At 37.8% G+C, this 14915-nt stretch overlaps 1 protein-coding gene across 4 annotated transcripts in view; it reads left to right on the top strand.

Annotated features, from left to right (window-relative positions):
* Positions 1 to 14915, top strand: part of LOC101856503 (nucleoprotein TPR) — an 80582-nt gene that overhangs the window by 5067 nt on the left and 60600 nt on the right. For all 4 annotated transcript variants that reach the window (XM_035968870.1, XM_035968869.1, XM_035968871.1 and 1 more), the window contains exons 5-20: positions 76 to 179; positions 2219 to 2332; positions 5333 to 5383; positions 5846 to 5938; positions 7011 to 7091; positions 7543 to 7630; positions 8375 to 8443; positions 8750 to 8818; positions 9381 to 9475; positions 9890 to 9982; positions 10830 to 10934; positions 11676 to 11783; positions 12274 to 12401; positions 12724 to 12825; positions 13583 to 13667; positions 14102 to 14170. In XM_035968870.1, the coding sequence (XP_035824763.1) occupies positions 76 to 179; positions 2219 to 2332; positions 5333 to 5383; positions 5846 to 5938; positions 7011 to 7091; positions 7543 to 7630; positions 8375 to 8443; positions 8750 to 8818; positions 9381 to 9475; positions 9890 to 9982; positions 10830 to 10934; positions 11676 to 11783; positions 12274 to 12401; positions 12724 to 12825; positions 13583 to 13667; positions 14102 to 14170 (1454 nt within the window). The remainder of the gene's footprint in view (positions 1 to 75; positions 180 to 2218; positions 2333 to 5332; positions 5384 to 5845; positions 5939 to 7010; positions 7092 to 7542; positions 7631 to 8374; positions 8444 to 8749; positions 8819 to 9380; positions 9476 to 9889; positions 9983 to 10829; positions 10935 to 11675; positions 11784 to 12273; positions 12402 to 12723; positions 12826 to 13582; positions 13668 to 14101; positions 14171 to 14915) is intronic.

The following is a 14915-nucleotide window of genomic DNA, read 5'->3' as shown; positions in this document are numbered from 1 at the left end:
GGGGGGGTTCAAACCAGAATCGCCTTCATTCTACACATTGAGTTAACCGTACTTCCATTTTTCCCTTTTCCTCAGAGGAGATTAAAGAACTGAACAAAAAGCTCACCACTGCCAATAATGAGAAATGTGAGGCTCAAGCAAAGCATAATGAGCTGCAGTCAGAAGAAGTGTCCAGAGAGGTAAGTTCAAGACTTGAGTTAGAGAGCTAGTGTCTGCTTCCTTGTTGACTAATGTTTGCTCTTTTACATACATTCAGAATTTAATATGTATGTCATAGAAATTGTTGGATGTAAAAGAAAAATGCAATGCATATAATTATCTGACATATCTTTGTTGTTTTGAAAAAACGAAAGAAGACAGACTTCATAAGCTGTACCTAGGGAGCACTTTGTGGTTACTTGAAAGACATTGGCTACTCATTATGTGAGGGTTTGTGTGTTCAGTGCAACAGCTCTGCAATCCAGGACTGGGAAGTATTAGGTAGGTGTCCTGGAGCGAATAGTTACTTAATACATGGGTCTCAATATTCCGCTATTTAGCGGATTTCCGCTACCGCCATTTCCTCCGCTAAACTCTGCTACCGCGACAGCGGTTCAATCAGAAAGAGAGTTGCTGGAAGCAGAGTGACTGCCAGGCCTCGGGAATTACCCGGGAATTTGAAAAAAATCGCCGAGACGCGGGAAAAATACATAAAAGATCTCGAATATTATTTGAAAACCAAATCCGATCACGTCTTTAAGTTCATTTTTGCCAGTCGCGATTGTGATATTAATTCGGCTTTTCTCGGTCTGAGAGTACGTTTCACGCAAACAGGCGGCTATGGCGGCAAGCGGAATTGTATGTGACACCGAGGCTCGACCGGAAAATCAAGATCTCAGAAATTTGTCTGTAAAAGTCTAAATACGCAACATTTGTAACATGCAGGTTCTGCATTACAAACGTGGTGTCGCCATGAAAATAATGTTCGTCACTGTACTGTCGCTTGTGGGGGGAAAAAAAAGAAAAGAAAAGAAAGTTATACAAGCGTCTTGTCGGGCTCGTCATTGTGACCGGTCAATGAACCTGCGCGCGTTCTGAGCGCTGTGAAGTACAGGACTCAGGAATGGGGGAGATTATTGATTTTTTTAAAAGATACACTCAGGGATGGGGGGAGGGCTGGAGGCAACACCAGAGGACAAAAAAAGAAAAGAAATTGGAAGCAAATTTTAATATTTAGAATTTTGATTACTACTACAGCTGTCTGCAAAGTAAAGTGCGCGTTAGTGCATGCCTTGTGTATAATCGGGGTCCGTCATAACTGCTTGTAAGCGTGTTAATGAACTTAGGGCAGGGGCCTAAGTGTTCACGTTTCATTGGATGGGTGAGAGTAAATTATGTCTCTATATTTTAGCTTTTTGTTCAAGATTCGCATATTTTTAGTGTCACTGCATCTTACCCTCCCACAGTTCTACACCTCTCACACTGAATAGGTTTACTTGAGCTATTCAAGTTATTACTCTACTTTGAGTTTGAGCGTTAATTTTGTCTTTCACGTTTATTATATGAATCATTACACCCAGACTGGTTCATAACAGTCGATATTCTGGTTCTAGGCCTTTTCCCAGGCTCAAAACAAGATTCATTTTTATATAGTTTATATATGCAGGCGAAATATGATGAAAGTAAAATATAAAAAAGTCGCACAAGACCACAGTGCGCCTCCACTTTCTGTACGTAATCAATGTTGTAAATATTTGGTAAGTGACTCTTACTTGAAATTATCTTCCAAACCCCCAAACTGGTATGAAATTACCTTGCTTTGATAAATTGATGGTTTTTATTTCAACATTCTAGGGTCCCACAGTATAATAGTGGGTGTCTCGCGAAAATGGGCTTCTGTCGCAGTCACATGGAAAGTTCCTCCTTTTAAAAAATTCTGAGTTGAGACCCATGTTAATAGTAACATCAAACTGAGTGCAACCTAAGTACTTTTATTTTTAAAAACGACTGGTCTGTTGTCTCAAAGAGTTAAGGGGGAAAAGGTGAGATGGATATTCTGTTGAGGTGAGGACGGCACATATCGATCGCAGTGCAAAGACACAAGATTGGGGGATCAGGAGAGTAAGAAAGGAAAAGCAAGAAGAATAGGCCCCAGTTTCTGACTTTGTGTAGTATTTCTATGCACAACATAGTTTTGCCCTTTTTGTATGTTTAACGTATAACATGTGCTATTTTTCAGTATCGTGAGAAACGGCTTGAGAAAGAAAAAGAGCAACTGGAAAAACAAGTAGAGTGGTTCAATACTCAGCTGACAGAGAAGACCAACCAGCTGAGCTCTGTGAGAAAAGAGAAAGTGAGTTTGAATTATGTATGTGTATAATGTTCAATTTTTTTATCAGAACAAGTTGGACTCCTCAATATATTCAAATGTTTGGCATGTTGCATGGTATGTACTTTTGATTGAAAAGCTACAGAAATCCAGTGTTCAAAAATGAAGAAACATTTTTATTATTGAAGTCTGTTGAAAGGCAAATTAGTACTTTTTGATTAATACACTGTAGACACGGCGCACCGGCAGTGGAATTTTAGTTACCGCCGGGGCCCCCGCAGGGTGCCTTATCACGTCGGGGTCACGGGGGTCAGCTCCCTGTCGCCGCTCTGTCTGGGCCGACTTAATTTTTGGTACTTTTCAACATACAATTTAAGGTGTATCCTTGTATTTATGGTAATTCTCATTTAATGCACCCAAAGCATGCATTTCTGCTCTTGAGACTCAAAAAAGAACGGACGTTGTAACTTGTCTGGTTATTTCGTTAGACGCGCTGGAGTCGGCAATGCTGAATTGTAATTTTTTTTGGACTAGCGAGAATGAAAAAAAATCAATATAAAAAAAGGCATCATCAAAGTCTGTCGAACTTTTGGAACGTGAACGACATAGCATTGTTGCAGATACTCAGAAAAGATGGTTCTGCGCATATAATAGAAAGCTGTAATTTTGCAACTTTATCCATTGGGCACACAATTCGCTATGAAGTAATTCCTCCAAATACAACTTTATGTGTCTAATATAATCGTGAATATTCGCATATTTTCTCGAAAGTTTATATAAGTCACCATGAAGTTTCTCTATGAAAAGTACAAATCGATTTTAGTGCTACTAATACACGAACAGCATCAGTTACACTCCAGAAATTCCTTACTTTTCTTAAAACGCTAAGTCTAGGTTTTGTAAGTTGACTGAATAATAGGGATGACTTTTCGTAATTGGGTTATAAGAATAATTTCTAGCTTTCCAGGGACACTGAATCAGCACCAGACTTTTCCAGCTTTATTTTTCGTTTCTGTGACCATTTGCAATAATTGACAATGTGACTGATTTCTTTACATATTCTGTCCGCGCATATTTCCGACACAAAAACTAAGAATGAATGTGTTAGCTGTCAATATTTTTATTCCATAAGAGAAGTTTATCTCTACCCTTGTATTTACACCGTTTTGTGGGGGTTTTTAATTGCCTATATTATATCTTTTTAGTTGTATGCAGGCTGCCACAGACACAGCATGATTCGTGAACAAACGCAGAGTAACTTTCTCTTGTTTAATAGTAAAATAAGAGCTAACGCTGATAGTCTTTAGTTTAAAAATGCAGATGTGCATCTTTCTTCTCTTATAACTTGACTATTTCTACTCGCGCAGATTTAAGATTTCTCATGGTAAAAGACATGATATTCGTCAGTTTAACACAGATTTTGGAGAGATCTGTCATGCCTTTTTAAGATTAACAATCATTTATTCATAAGTTTGTAACTAAAATAGGACAAATTGGGTACTCTACAAACACTTGTCTAGAACAAAAACTAAGGCACAGAAACTAACTATTCTAACGCGAAATAAATCTCAAGACATTGAGCTTTTAGTACATCCGCGTAATGGTTTGCTATGTGGGATGGGGAAGAAGTTATATCGTTTTAAACATAGTCAAAAATGCGAACTTCCTAACCGACAGCGGCAAAATCGCTTCAGGACTCATTAACACGGTGACCCCGAGCCGGGGAGCTCCGGCGGGCTGCTGAGTCACGCGAACTAAAAGTAACAGAATTGGGCGAAAAGTGACGCCGTGTCGAAAACTTGCATCACACATAGTTGCCACTTTCGCGCTAAATAGCGGAAACTCCGCTTCATCTAGCTTTTCCTGCTACTTTCCTCCGCTGGACCGCTCTCGGCCGCAAATTGCGATACTTTTTTACACGCGGAAAACACCGAACCGGGAGAGAGACGAAAACGCAGCTTGCGCATGTCCGCCCGTAGCTTTCTACTTCCATTTTTCTAGGCCTAGCTGTAGTTTCACTTTGTTTATTGTGGAGCAACAATGTGTCGATCGGGCATCAGGACGTTAGCGCGCCGAGTTGTCATTGAAAACGGCGGAAATTCGAGAGAAATTGATGCTGAATGCAAAAATAAAACGAGCTGGAACGAGAAAGAAGCTGCTGGTGCGACCTGAAAAGTTCATGAGAAAATTTAACTAACCGCTTGCTGCACTTTGCGTTTGGTGCGATAAAGAAATCGCGGCACTCCTGTACAATTGCGGCCTCGTTTGTTTACATAACGGCTATATTGTGGCTGTTGATGAAGTGAACACTGAATATAGATCTAGATCTAGATAATCTATCTCTAGATATAATCTAGATTTACACATATTTAGATATCTAGATTCTAGATCTAGATTAGATAGCCTAGGCTATAATATTAATTCAGGTTAGATCTACACTCTACAGAGGGACTACTAAGTTAAGTGCAAACGGGACCGCAGTTGTACAGGAGTGCTCAGTACAGCGGCAGAGGTGTTGCCTCCTTGATCCAATACTGCGCGTGCTCAACATCGATGTACAAGTTTTAAGTTGAAAGAAATCTTTTTTGCCCCAGCTTGCAACAAACACTGGATTTTTAGTCACCAAGTCCAAACTGTGTCAAATTGACTCAAATGCTTGTTAGTCTACTTAGTGCCTTTGTTGGTTGTTGTTGTTTTGTTGTTGTTGTTTTTTTTTCAAATACATTGTAATTCAGTTGCCTATGGTTAACAAATATGACAGTTTTCCCTTCAAAAACCATAGGCTAGATTTTCCAGTATATATTGCCTCTGGATCTCACTGGTTTTACTCAGGCCTTCGGAGAGCGCGCGTCCGCCTTCGCATGAATTTCCTCCTTTTTTGAAATTCCTGAGTGGCAGCTATGATCACAGTTTTGCTAGTTGAATTTTATCATTCTTATGAGCTTGTTTTTAGTCTAAAGATGAACTGGAATGCCTTACTTGAATGAGAGTTTTCTTACTTCACTCTGCATTTTTTTTCTTCAGACCAGCCATGTTTTGGAACTCCAGGCTTCTTTGGACCAAAAGACTCAAGAGGTTTGTAAAGAGAGCTGTCTTTTTTGTCCTGCGTTTTAAAACAATGCACAGACACTTGTGTCCTGGTAGCATACCCGTCGTTGCTGAGTTTTAGTCTCATAATCAAAACTTTTCATAGAATGATCTGTCTTTATGATTGTCATGACATGTTTACCTGATTGTGAATACTGTCCGTGTTTTATTTTAGCGAATCAAAATGAATGCTCTGAATTTGTTATAAATCATATGCCAGCTCTGTGTTAAGTGTATGTATTGATAAAAATGTGGTGTAAAGAGAAAAAAGTACAACATTTATGATATAATTTCTGTTGTGTTTTCCTTGATAGTGTAACATGCTAATCTTTCTTTCACTGGTCATATTTTACCACTTTGGAATTGAGTGAGGGTCATCTGTTTTAATCATCCTGGTGTTTGTTTGCAAAAGGCAATTTAAATTTTTAAAAATCTTTCTTTTGTTTGTAGCTGGAGCACTTGCAGGCAGTGGTTGATTCCCTAAAGACATCAACAGAAGAGCAGAACAAGAGGATTGAGTCACTCAATGAGAAACTGAAAGATGTGAGGCATTGTAAACTGTGGTGCTTGTGTTTAAGTTTAAGCTGTGTTATTAAATTAATCATGTGAATGTATCGTTACTTTATGTGTTTGGTTATCAGTTATTTGATGCTTTCAGTCTCACAACCCGGGGCGGTGCTACTGACTGAAGTGTCTTTAGGCCATTCCCAAAGGGGAGACATTAACCATGTTCTTATGCACAGTAGAGTTGTAATTGTAAATAGGCTGTTTCATCAATGTCATGCTCATATCTGTGCCTGATCTGCAACAGGGAACTGCTGCTTTTTCTTTCCTATTCCTTACTATCGTCATTTTTTCCTCTACTTCTTTTGTATGTTTGTCACACTCTTGTGACCTGCTATTTCCGGGGTTCCTTGATAGTCGAAGCAGACTTTGTACTGTTGAAGGTAGAGAGGTGAGCAGAGTAAGCCTGATTCCCTATAAGGACTATTTGTTGACATCCACCCCTTGGCGCTCTTATGACCTTATGCAGTTGCTAGCGCCGTAAAACCTCCACTAAAACAAACAAAATTTCAGTATTTACTCAAGACTTTTAACCCAGCATCTGATGCATTGTTTAGGCTGTCTACAGTTACACCTAAGGCGTGAGTTTGAATCTTGTTTGTGGAAGTCTGTTCATCCCATTTTGCCCGTTTCACATTCACAGGCAAGGTTGAAGCAGCTTTCCTCTTTGATTATCAAAATTGTGTAAATTAGGGCATAGAACATTTAATGGTCAAGAGTTGAATTGTAGGTGGGTGAAATATGTTTTATTGATGGAGAATGTATAACTTTATAGATCATCCTTTATAAAGATAAATGTAGATTGGTCCTTAGATTGGCTTCACTGCAGGGAAGACAGTCCTCTTTTCACTCTCTTTTCTTTGTCACTGACTAATGGGAAGTGTATTATCTTGGTTTTCCTGTTGCTTGTTGATTGTTTTGTGTTATTTCCTATCTTTTTATCTCTCTTTCTTAATTTTGTTCCTTCCTTTCCCTCCTCTTGTTCCTGTCCCTTGCATTCTTTTACTTTCATTAAATTCTTGCTGTCATGTGCCCTTTGTTACTGTTTTAGGAGAGAGAAGGCCAAGTGCAGTTGGAGGAGCAGTTCAGACAAGAGATGGCTGTGCAGAAACGTCTTACTGACCTCTACAAGGTGAGTCTTTCACACATACTCATACACATACATACTTATGCACACAAATACGCACACATGCATACACACACACTCACACACACACACACACACACACACACACACACACCCACTCACACGCCTACAGATGGATGCACTTATAACAGGGAGACTCACAGAATACTCAAACATTCACATACAAAACATAGATCGTAATAAACATGACACACACAAACACCCAAAATGCAAGAGTGTCAACTCAGAATTCCGACATGCTAGATAAACACAGGTACGTGTGCACATCATAGCTCTGCTTTTCTTTCACGTGTATCAGTTTATTTTTACTAGATCTAACTGACTGCATTATTCTTTTATTTTTCAGTATTAGAATTGGAATTTAAAAAAAAAAATTTTAAGGGTTTTACCTCGGAGTTAATTTTAGAGTCCATGTTTTTACGTCTCAACTTTCCAGGCCTCTGCTGAAGAAAATGATGCCAAAATCACAGAGCTCACTGGAGCGGTTGAGGAGTTACGCAGACTCTTGAAGGAAGCTGCTAATGGTGGGTTTGTTGTGATTTTTCTTTCGATTTTGCACTTGTATACAATATCTTTAGTCAAGTGTTCATGAACACTGTGGACCAAATAAGTTCCAAAGGTCATTAGCAATAGAGATGCAAACTACTTCGGTTGGCAAATACAAAACTTATTGTAATTAAAAAGTAGATAGTTTGATTTTATCATTTTGTTTTTGCTTTTTTGTCCTGAGTTCCTATTCAGAAGCCTTTGGTCTTTTTACAGCCCCATTTTCTGTTGCTGAAAAGCATAGATTATAGTACTGAAATAGTCTTCTTCTCCTTTGTCTTTACCTTGCTGGATTTCAGGGGTTAGCATTCTGTAGGTTTCTACTTCCTTGGTTCCGCTGGGGGTTTTTTTTTCTTGTTTGGCCTTTTTTGTTATAAGAATAATAGTGCCCCCCACTTTTCACTCCTATGCCTTTTTTATACATACGAGTAATGATTTGAATTGGTCACAGTGGTCAGTTATAGGAAGGAATTGGTTTCAAATTTTTCTCTGGTTTGTTGGTTTTCTTCCGCTCCCTTCTACCTAAATGCTGTCACCAGTTGTCAAGTACAGGCACTTGAAACCTCAAGAAGTTTTTTCTCTATTCAGGGACAACTTGATCAACGTTCTTACGCAACTTGGAATGCTAAAGGACCACATTTTGAAGCAGGTTAACTTTGAGAAATCACAAGCTGATGATTCGGACATTCAAGTTTTTAATATGTGTTTGTTTGTTCTTTCAGCCTACACTGAGCTTGAAACAACCACCACAGAAGAAAGAAACAAACTGAAGGTGACTGTGAAAGAAAAAGGTACCCATTTAGCTTTCTTTTTCTTTTTAATTCCAAAATTTTACGTGATCACTTTTGTATTTACCATTTAAAGTTGTCAGGAAAGTAGTAGAGTGCATAAATGTGATATATGACCTCCCAAGTATAGAAAACACTTATAAATGCAAAACATTGGATGCTATTAAATGCCGTGTTTTATATTTTAATCATTTCATACGGGAGCTGATGGTGTGTGTTCGTTTTGTGAATGTTACTTGTCGATGTTTATTTTCAATAAAAGTTTGTTTTTTTGTAATTTTGTAATTTTTTATTTTTCGAAATTTTCAGATGAAGCTGTTGCAAAACTTGAGCAAGAACTTCAAAATGCCAATGAGCTGATGGTTGCATTGAAAAAAGGTGTGAATCTCAATTTACATTGTTGTAAAGCTGTGCGTTCCATAATCTATCCCCATTTTGTGTAAAAGCATGTCCTTTCATCTTGCTGTGTGAGACTATTGGTATATGTGGTTCTCTTTGTTGTTGTGTTCATTTTATCTTACATTTTTTTTTACTAATTTGTTCCTTGTGGAATTGGATGGTTTTTGCATTAACTCACTGTAAACTGCCATTCAAGGACATTTTCTGTTTGACTGATTTTTCATTCTGTGTGGTGTAGCCTTTTTCTTATATGAATGCTTTCTTTCATTCCCCTGTGTTACTCAGTTTTGTTTTCAGGTAGTTGGGGGGGGGCTCCACTTGTACGTTTTACATTTGTAAAAAATCCTCCTATATTAAATTCTTCTTTCTCCGTTCCAAATGGTGGCTATCAAGTTATGTGCCTCTCCTGAGTTCATACTGTTTTTGTTTTGTTTTATTATATTATGATTTCCCAGTTCAGACATTGTTGTATCCCTGTCTGTGAACTTTTCTTCAGTTTTAATGAACATGCTTCTGAATCGAAATTTTTGTGTGTTCCCAGGAGCCGTGACACTGACAGAGGATGCTGTTGAGTCCTTATCACCTGCGGCTGCAGCCACCAGCAGACTGCTCAAGTCTGGCATGACTCTCACACAGGTACACAAATCCCGACATATGTTTTTAGCACTAGCCTTTCGAGATGTGCTTTTTTTTTTTTTGGGGGGGGGGGGTGGATTTAGAGATTGCTCTTTTATTTTTATCTCTCAAAAACTATGAGGTGGGATTCATCTTGCAGTTGTCCCTTTGATGCACAGATGCATGGTTGCTGTAGACTCAGAGGAAAGGCTTCGAAGGTTGCAAAAAATGTTAAACCATTTGTTTATCTTTATTAAAAGCTTGTACGCACTTTTATTTGCTCTGGGTTCCTTTTTTTTATGGAAATAAGTCAAGGTGAATGGCACAAGCTCAGAGACTTCTTTTGAAGAATTAGGATGTGCTCTATTATTATTATTATTATTATTATTATTATTATTATTATTATTATACCTTTATTTGAATTTTACCATGCAGATTTACAATGAGTATGTCCAAGCCACTGATGCCTTGAATGACGAGAGAGAAGAAAACAAGAGGCTTAAGTCCTACCTGGATCAGATAGTTCAGGTTTGTCCTTTCTATGATACGAATGTAAAAATATTAACCATGAAAGTTCATTTGACAGTGGTTGATGAGCACTCAAGTTAGGTTATAGCCTCCTACTTCTTTTCTTTGTTGTTATTATCTCACTCTCTCACCATGGTAATGAGTCCTATATTGCTCTGACTGACAATAATAATAACATCCAATCATGAATGGAGATACAGTTTTAGAAATATGTGCCAATAATGTGAAGTCTTACTTGAATCAACTATTATGTAACTGTTTAAACATGTGTGTGGGGGATAAAACTAGTGTAAATCTGCAAAGAGCTTGCTATGTTATTAGTAGTATAGTTGTTTTCCTTTTTTCTTTTGGTGGGTGATTTGAGGTCGCCACTGGTAGGTCATACTTCTTTACTTTCCCCTCTGTTGTGTCTGTCTGTCTTACTTTTTCCCAGCACTAAATTACTATTATTGTGTCGATTGTGCTTCTCTTTACTCAAACAAACAAACATTTTTCTTTTGGTGTACACTTGTGGATGAATTGAGAAAGAAAGAAAAGACTTATAATTATTAGTTCAAGGAATAAATTCTGTTTCATTGTCCCCTGTCCCCCTGTTGTTTTGGTCTCTGTTAGCACAAGTTATCACACTAATATTTTCTCTGAGCTGTACAAACAGGCAAATATAAAAGCATCCTTCATTTTTACGTTGTCTTCAGCATGTATCAGTGTGTGAACTTTAAGCTGATATATATCAATCTTAATGATTTGGAGTGTTAATATGTCATGTGTAGTTGGTACATCTTTAGTTGTATAGCCGTGTGTTCTGGCCCTATGTTTACAGCTTTTTTGATTAATCGACTTTGAGCAGGAAATCGAGGAAAAAGCTCCTATTCTGAAGAAGCAGAAGGAAGATTATGAGACGGTGCTGACTAATTTGGATCAAATGACCTCCCAGCTGGACACAGCTATGCTGGTGAGGAAGAAACTTTTGTTTTTTCTTTTTTATCTGTTGATTAATTTTGTTTTGAGCCATAAAGTTAAAGGCAGCCCGTTGTCAAGTCATTCAGGTATTTTTCTCACTCTGGTTTATAAGGGAAGAGGATGGTTGGAGGGTGCCACTTATAGGTACTACTTCTCTGTTGGTTTTATTTTTCTTGCCTTGCCTTTTCTCAATCACTAAATGACTATTATCAAGCTATATCATTTCTTTTTTTAGCTCAGACAATTAACCTGTATTAGGAATAAAGGTGGGGGATCTCTAAAATGTTTAGTATGTCGGAAAAGTTATCTGGGATGGTTTGGTGCGGGATCTTTGACTTCACTGTGTAAAAGCAGTAGAGAACAAATGAAACAATAACATGCTCTTTATTTTCTACCTTTGTCTTGTCTTTGTGTGTTCAAACAGAACTGATGGCCATTTTTCATAATTATCTTTTTCAGGAACACATACATTTTCCTCTTGTGAATTATTAAAATGCTTCTTAATTTCCAACTTAAACAAATTTGTTATCTTAGGGTAAAAGAAACCATTGAAAAGTTTGAGTTTGTTTATTTTATTCTGGGCTGCTTTAAGATTTGTTGCTGACAGAACTTAATGTTATAATTTCAGATTCTTTCTTAAATTTGTTTGGACTGGAGCAGTGAGTTTGGAGTTGTTTAATTGTTGTTTTTTAAGAAAAACAATTAATTTGTTTATTTCTATTCACTACAACAGGAATGTGAAAAACTGCGCACTGATGCAGATGACATGAGACGTCGATTTGGTCATGTCCAGCGAGAATGTACAAAGCAACATCAGACTTCTCAGGATTTGTCGAAGCAAGTAAGTTGAGAGGTCAAAGGTGAAGTCGATCTTTTGTGATTTAGACCTGCTGATAGGCCTATGAAGTGGTTCGAGAAGATTTTTGTATTGTTGTCAAAGAAACTTACGATATTGTTGCAGGTTAAGGACTGCTTTAAAACCATCACAAGGCAAGTCACCTTAAGTTTGACATTAATTACCACTCAAGAAATTGTTTGTTAGTCAGGTTGTTGTTTTTTTGTTTTTTGGGGGGGGTGGCGGTTGTGACTACTTGCAGTAAATGTACCATCTTTTTGAGCCAAAAAAAGACATCAAGATTATATTTAGTTGTAACAAGAACTCTGGTTTATTGACAAAGATAATATCAGATGCAAAAATTCGACTACTAATCTGCTTTGCATATTTGGGGGTGTTTCAGAAAAATTGGTTTTGGTCTTTGATTTTAACTCCCATTCTATTTGAAAAGTTATTGTTTGGGCTAATGACAAGTGGCCTGTTGTACTTCCCTCAGGTCCAGCACTTGTTGAAGGAAGTTGAGGAATTGAGAGGAGGGAGAATCGTCAGAGATGATCTTAACGTTTCTTCTAGTGAGGTGTCAAGCTCTTCCAGCCTCATTTCTGAGAAACTGGTGACTTTCAGGTAAGGAGAAAAGTATTGTTTCTGGTTTCATAGGTTACTGATTTTTGTTGTTGTTGAACCATTTTAACTCTTTCCGGACTTAGTTTTTTGGGAGCCTGTATGGCAATGCCTGGAGTGCTATGGTGTTGTTTCCAGGATCAAGTAATCGATTTTTTGAGGGGTCTAGACGTAATTAACCTGTATCTCAATTTGGCTATGCTGGTAATGAAGAGAATAACTCCATCACTCCAAAGGTAACTTATGATATATCAAATGAAGGAAATTGAATGAGTTATACATTCAAACATAAAGGAAGAATTAATTTTGAACATTTTTTTGACAGAACCATAGAGGAGCTGCAACAGCAGAACATGCGTCTGATTGAAGTCGCCCGAGAGTTGAGTGAGAAAAAAGAAACTGAGGAGAATGAAGCCACTGCTGAAAAGTAAGTTTGTGAAAATAGAAAGGCATGGTAGTGGATAATAAAGCGCATAGAGCTTGCTGTCGAGTGGGGATATGTGCTGTACAAATGCTATTTATTATTACTAATACAAATGCTGAATTTAAAGTATTAAGTTTGAAATTGTTTGGTGCTAGTGGTTTTCTGGTGTGATTTTGTGTGGGAGAATGTCAATGCAATACTGAAGATTGATGGCATAAATTGAGCCTTTAGGGCTGTTTTGAACCTGCAGCTTTTGCCTTTTGTCAGAATTTCAGGCATACAATAAAAAGAAGAGTAGCGTCTCTGACAGGCTTGCCCCTACATTAGAATAACTTTCTGACTGAAGCTGATGGAGAGGGGTAATTTTTTGAATATTGTCAATTGACACTGCTTTTAGGAACATTTCTTCACAGGGAAGGTTTCCTAGCATTTTTTTGTCAAGGTTTCCTAGCATTTTTTCCGTACTTGCAGTTTTCCTTTTTCTTGGTTTTATGCTAGTTTAACTATTTGTAGTATGGTTATGGTTTCTAAAAACAAAGTAATGTGATATTGTGAACTATATCCTACCCACGAGTTAAGGGGATAATAGACAGCCCTTTTCATACCAGCACAATTTTGATTTTCTCCGTGTTCTTCCTCCTTTTTTCTTATCGTACTTGGTTAAAGTGCTCTATCTTTAAAATGACATGTATGTGTTTAGTAAGGCTTTACAGTGGTACCATGGTGGTGTTCATTAGTATTGTAAATTTGTGTATTTCAGAACACGTGAACTGAAGGAACAGTTGGATTTTGCTATGTCTGAACTGGAAAACCTGAAAGATACTAGGGCCAGGCAGGCAGAAATGGTACGTAATCTGCAGACTAATTTTATTGTTCATTGTTTTTTAAGGTCACTGAAAGGCAAATACCTTTGAACTATTTCATTATACCTTACGTACATAACCTTTAGTTATTTTCATTAGCATTTTCAGTCAGAGAATTTATGTTAATAATTCTGTTCATGATAATTTTGCTTTTGCTTTTTTTTTTTTTTTGGTAGATGACCCAGATTAAGTGCTTAAATGAACCAGATTAAGTGCTGAAAGAATTTTTCAAGCATGTAAGTTTCCTCCTTTTCAGCCAAATTTTACTCAAGGGAGAAGTTTCAGTCTGCTGTGACACCACATCGCTCTTGTAGCATTATATATAGTGTCCATCAATGCTCAATTTTCTAGTTTGTAGGTAGTTTTAAATCTAGTTGACACTCACAATTTCATTTTTATTGTTTGTCTTGGTTTAGGTGGAGTCTATTGTCAGACAGCGTGACATGTACAGGGTCCTTCTTCAGCAAGGAGGGTCTAGCTCAGAGGTGAGTGTATGAGTAGGGAAGAGGGACCCGTGGCTTACGTATGGGTGGCACATATGTCACTGTTTACAAGCCAAGTGCTTTCCGTTGTCCGCTTAGTCAGGAGTCCCTAAAAATCTAATTTTGGGATTTTAGGAAATATCCAGCAGAGAGAGAGAACAGAATCCCACTCAGGTTCTTCATTTCCTCGTCTTTAATAACAGTGAAAACAGTTCAGAACAAAGAGTGAGCTTAAGAACAAGTCACATTTTCAATGTTAAGAAAAAAATGGAGATAGGACAAGAAAGCACTGAGGTAGCAATCTTTTTATCAAGAACAAGACGTTTGTAAACTTGTCCTGGACTCTACCAAAATGATACGTATCATTTTATTTTTGGTATTTTCTCTTTTGGTAGTTCTGTTAGTACTTTAGCTCCCTATTTACCAGTGTGGTTTGTCATGATTATTTTTTTCTGTGGAATTGAATAGATCAAGTTATAGTTCAGTGGAGGTGTCAGTATTTTGAAATGGGGTTTATTATAAGTCACTAATGGGTAACCAGCGCTAAGCTTTGAATTGTACACTGAAAACATTGACATGCAGGTGTAGTTAAGACGAGATGTCTTTGTGTTGAGTAACTCTTTTGACAGTACATCCGTACCTGGGCTTCTCCACCAGACATACAGCACGGCGTCACTTTTCGCCCAATTCTGTTACCTTTAGTTAGCATGACTCAGCAGCCCGCCAGAGCTCCCCGGCTCGGGGTCAC

Source organism: Aplysia californica, unplaced genomic scaffold, assembly GCF_000002075.1.
Source record: "Aplysia californica isolate F4 #8 unplaced genomic scaffold, AplCal3.0 scaffold00093, whole genome shotgun sequence".
Lineage (NCBI taxonomy): Eukaryota > Metazoa > Mollusca > Gastropoda > Aplysiida > Aplysiidae > Aplysia > Aplysia californica.
Note: the sequence above shows the minus strand (reverse complement) of the source record. Positions and strands in the feature narration are given on the sequence as shown.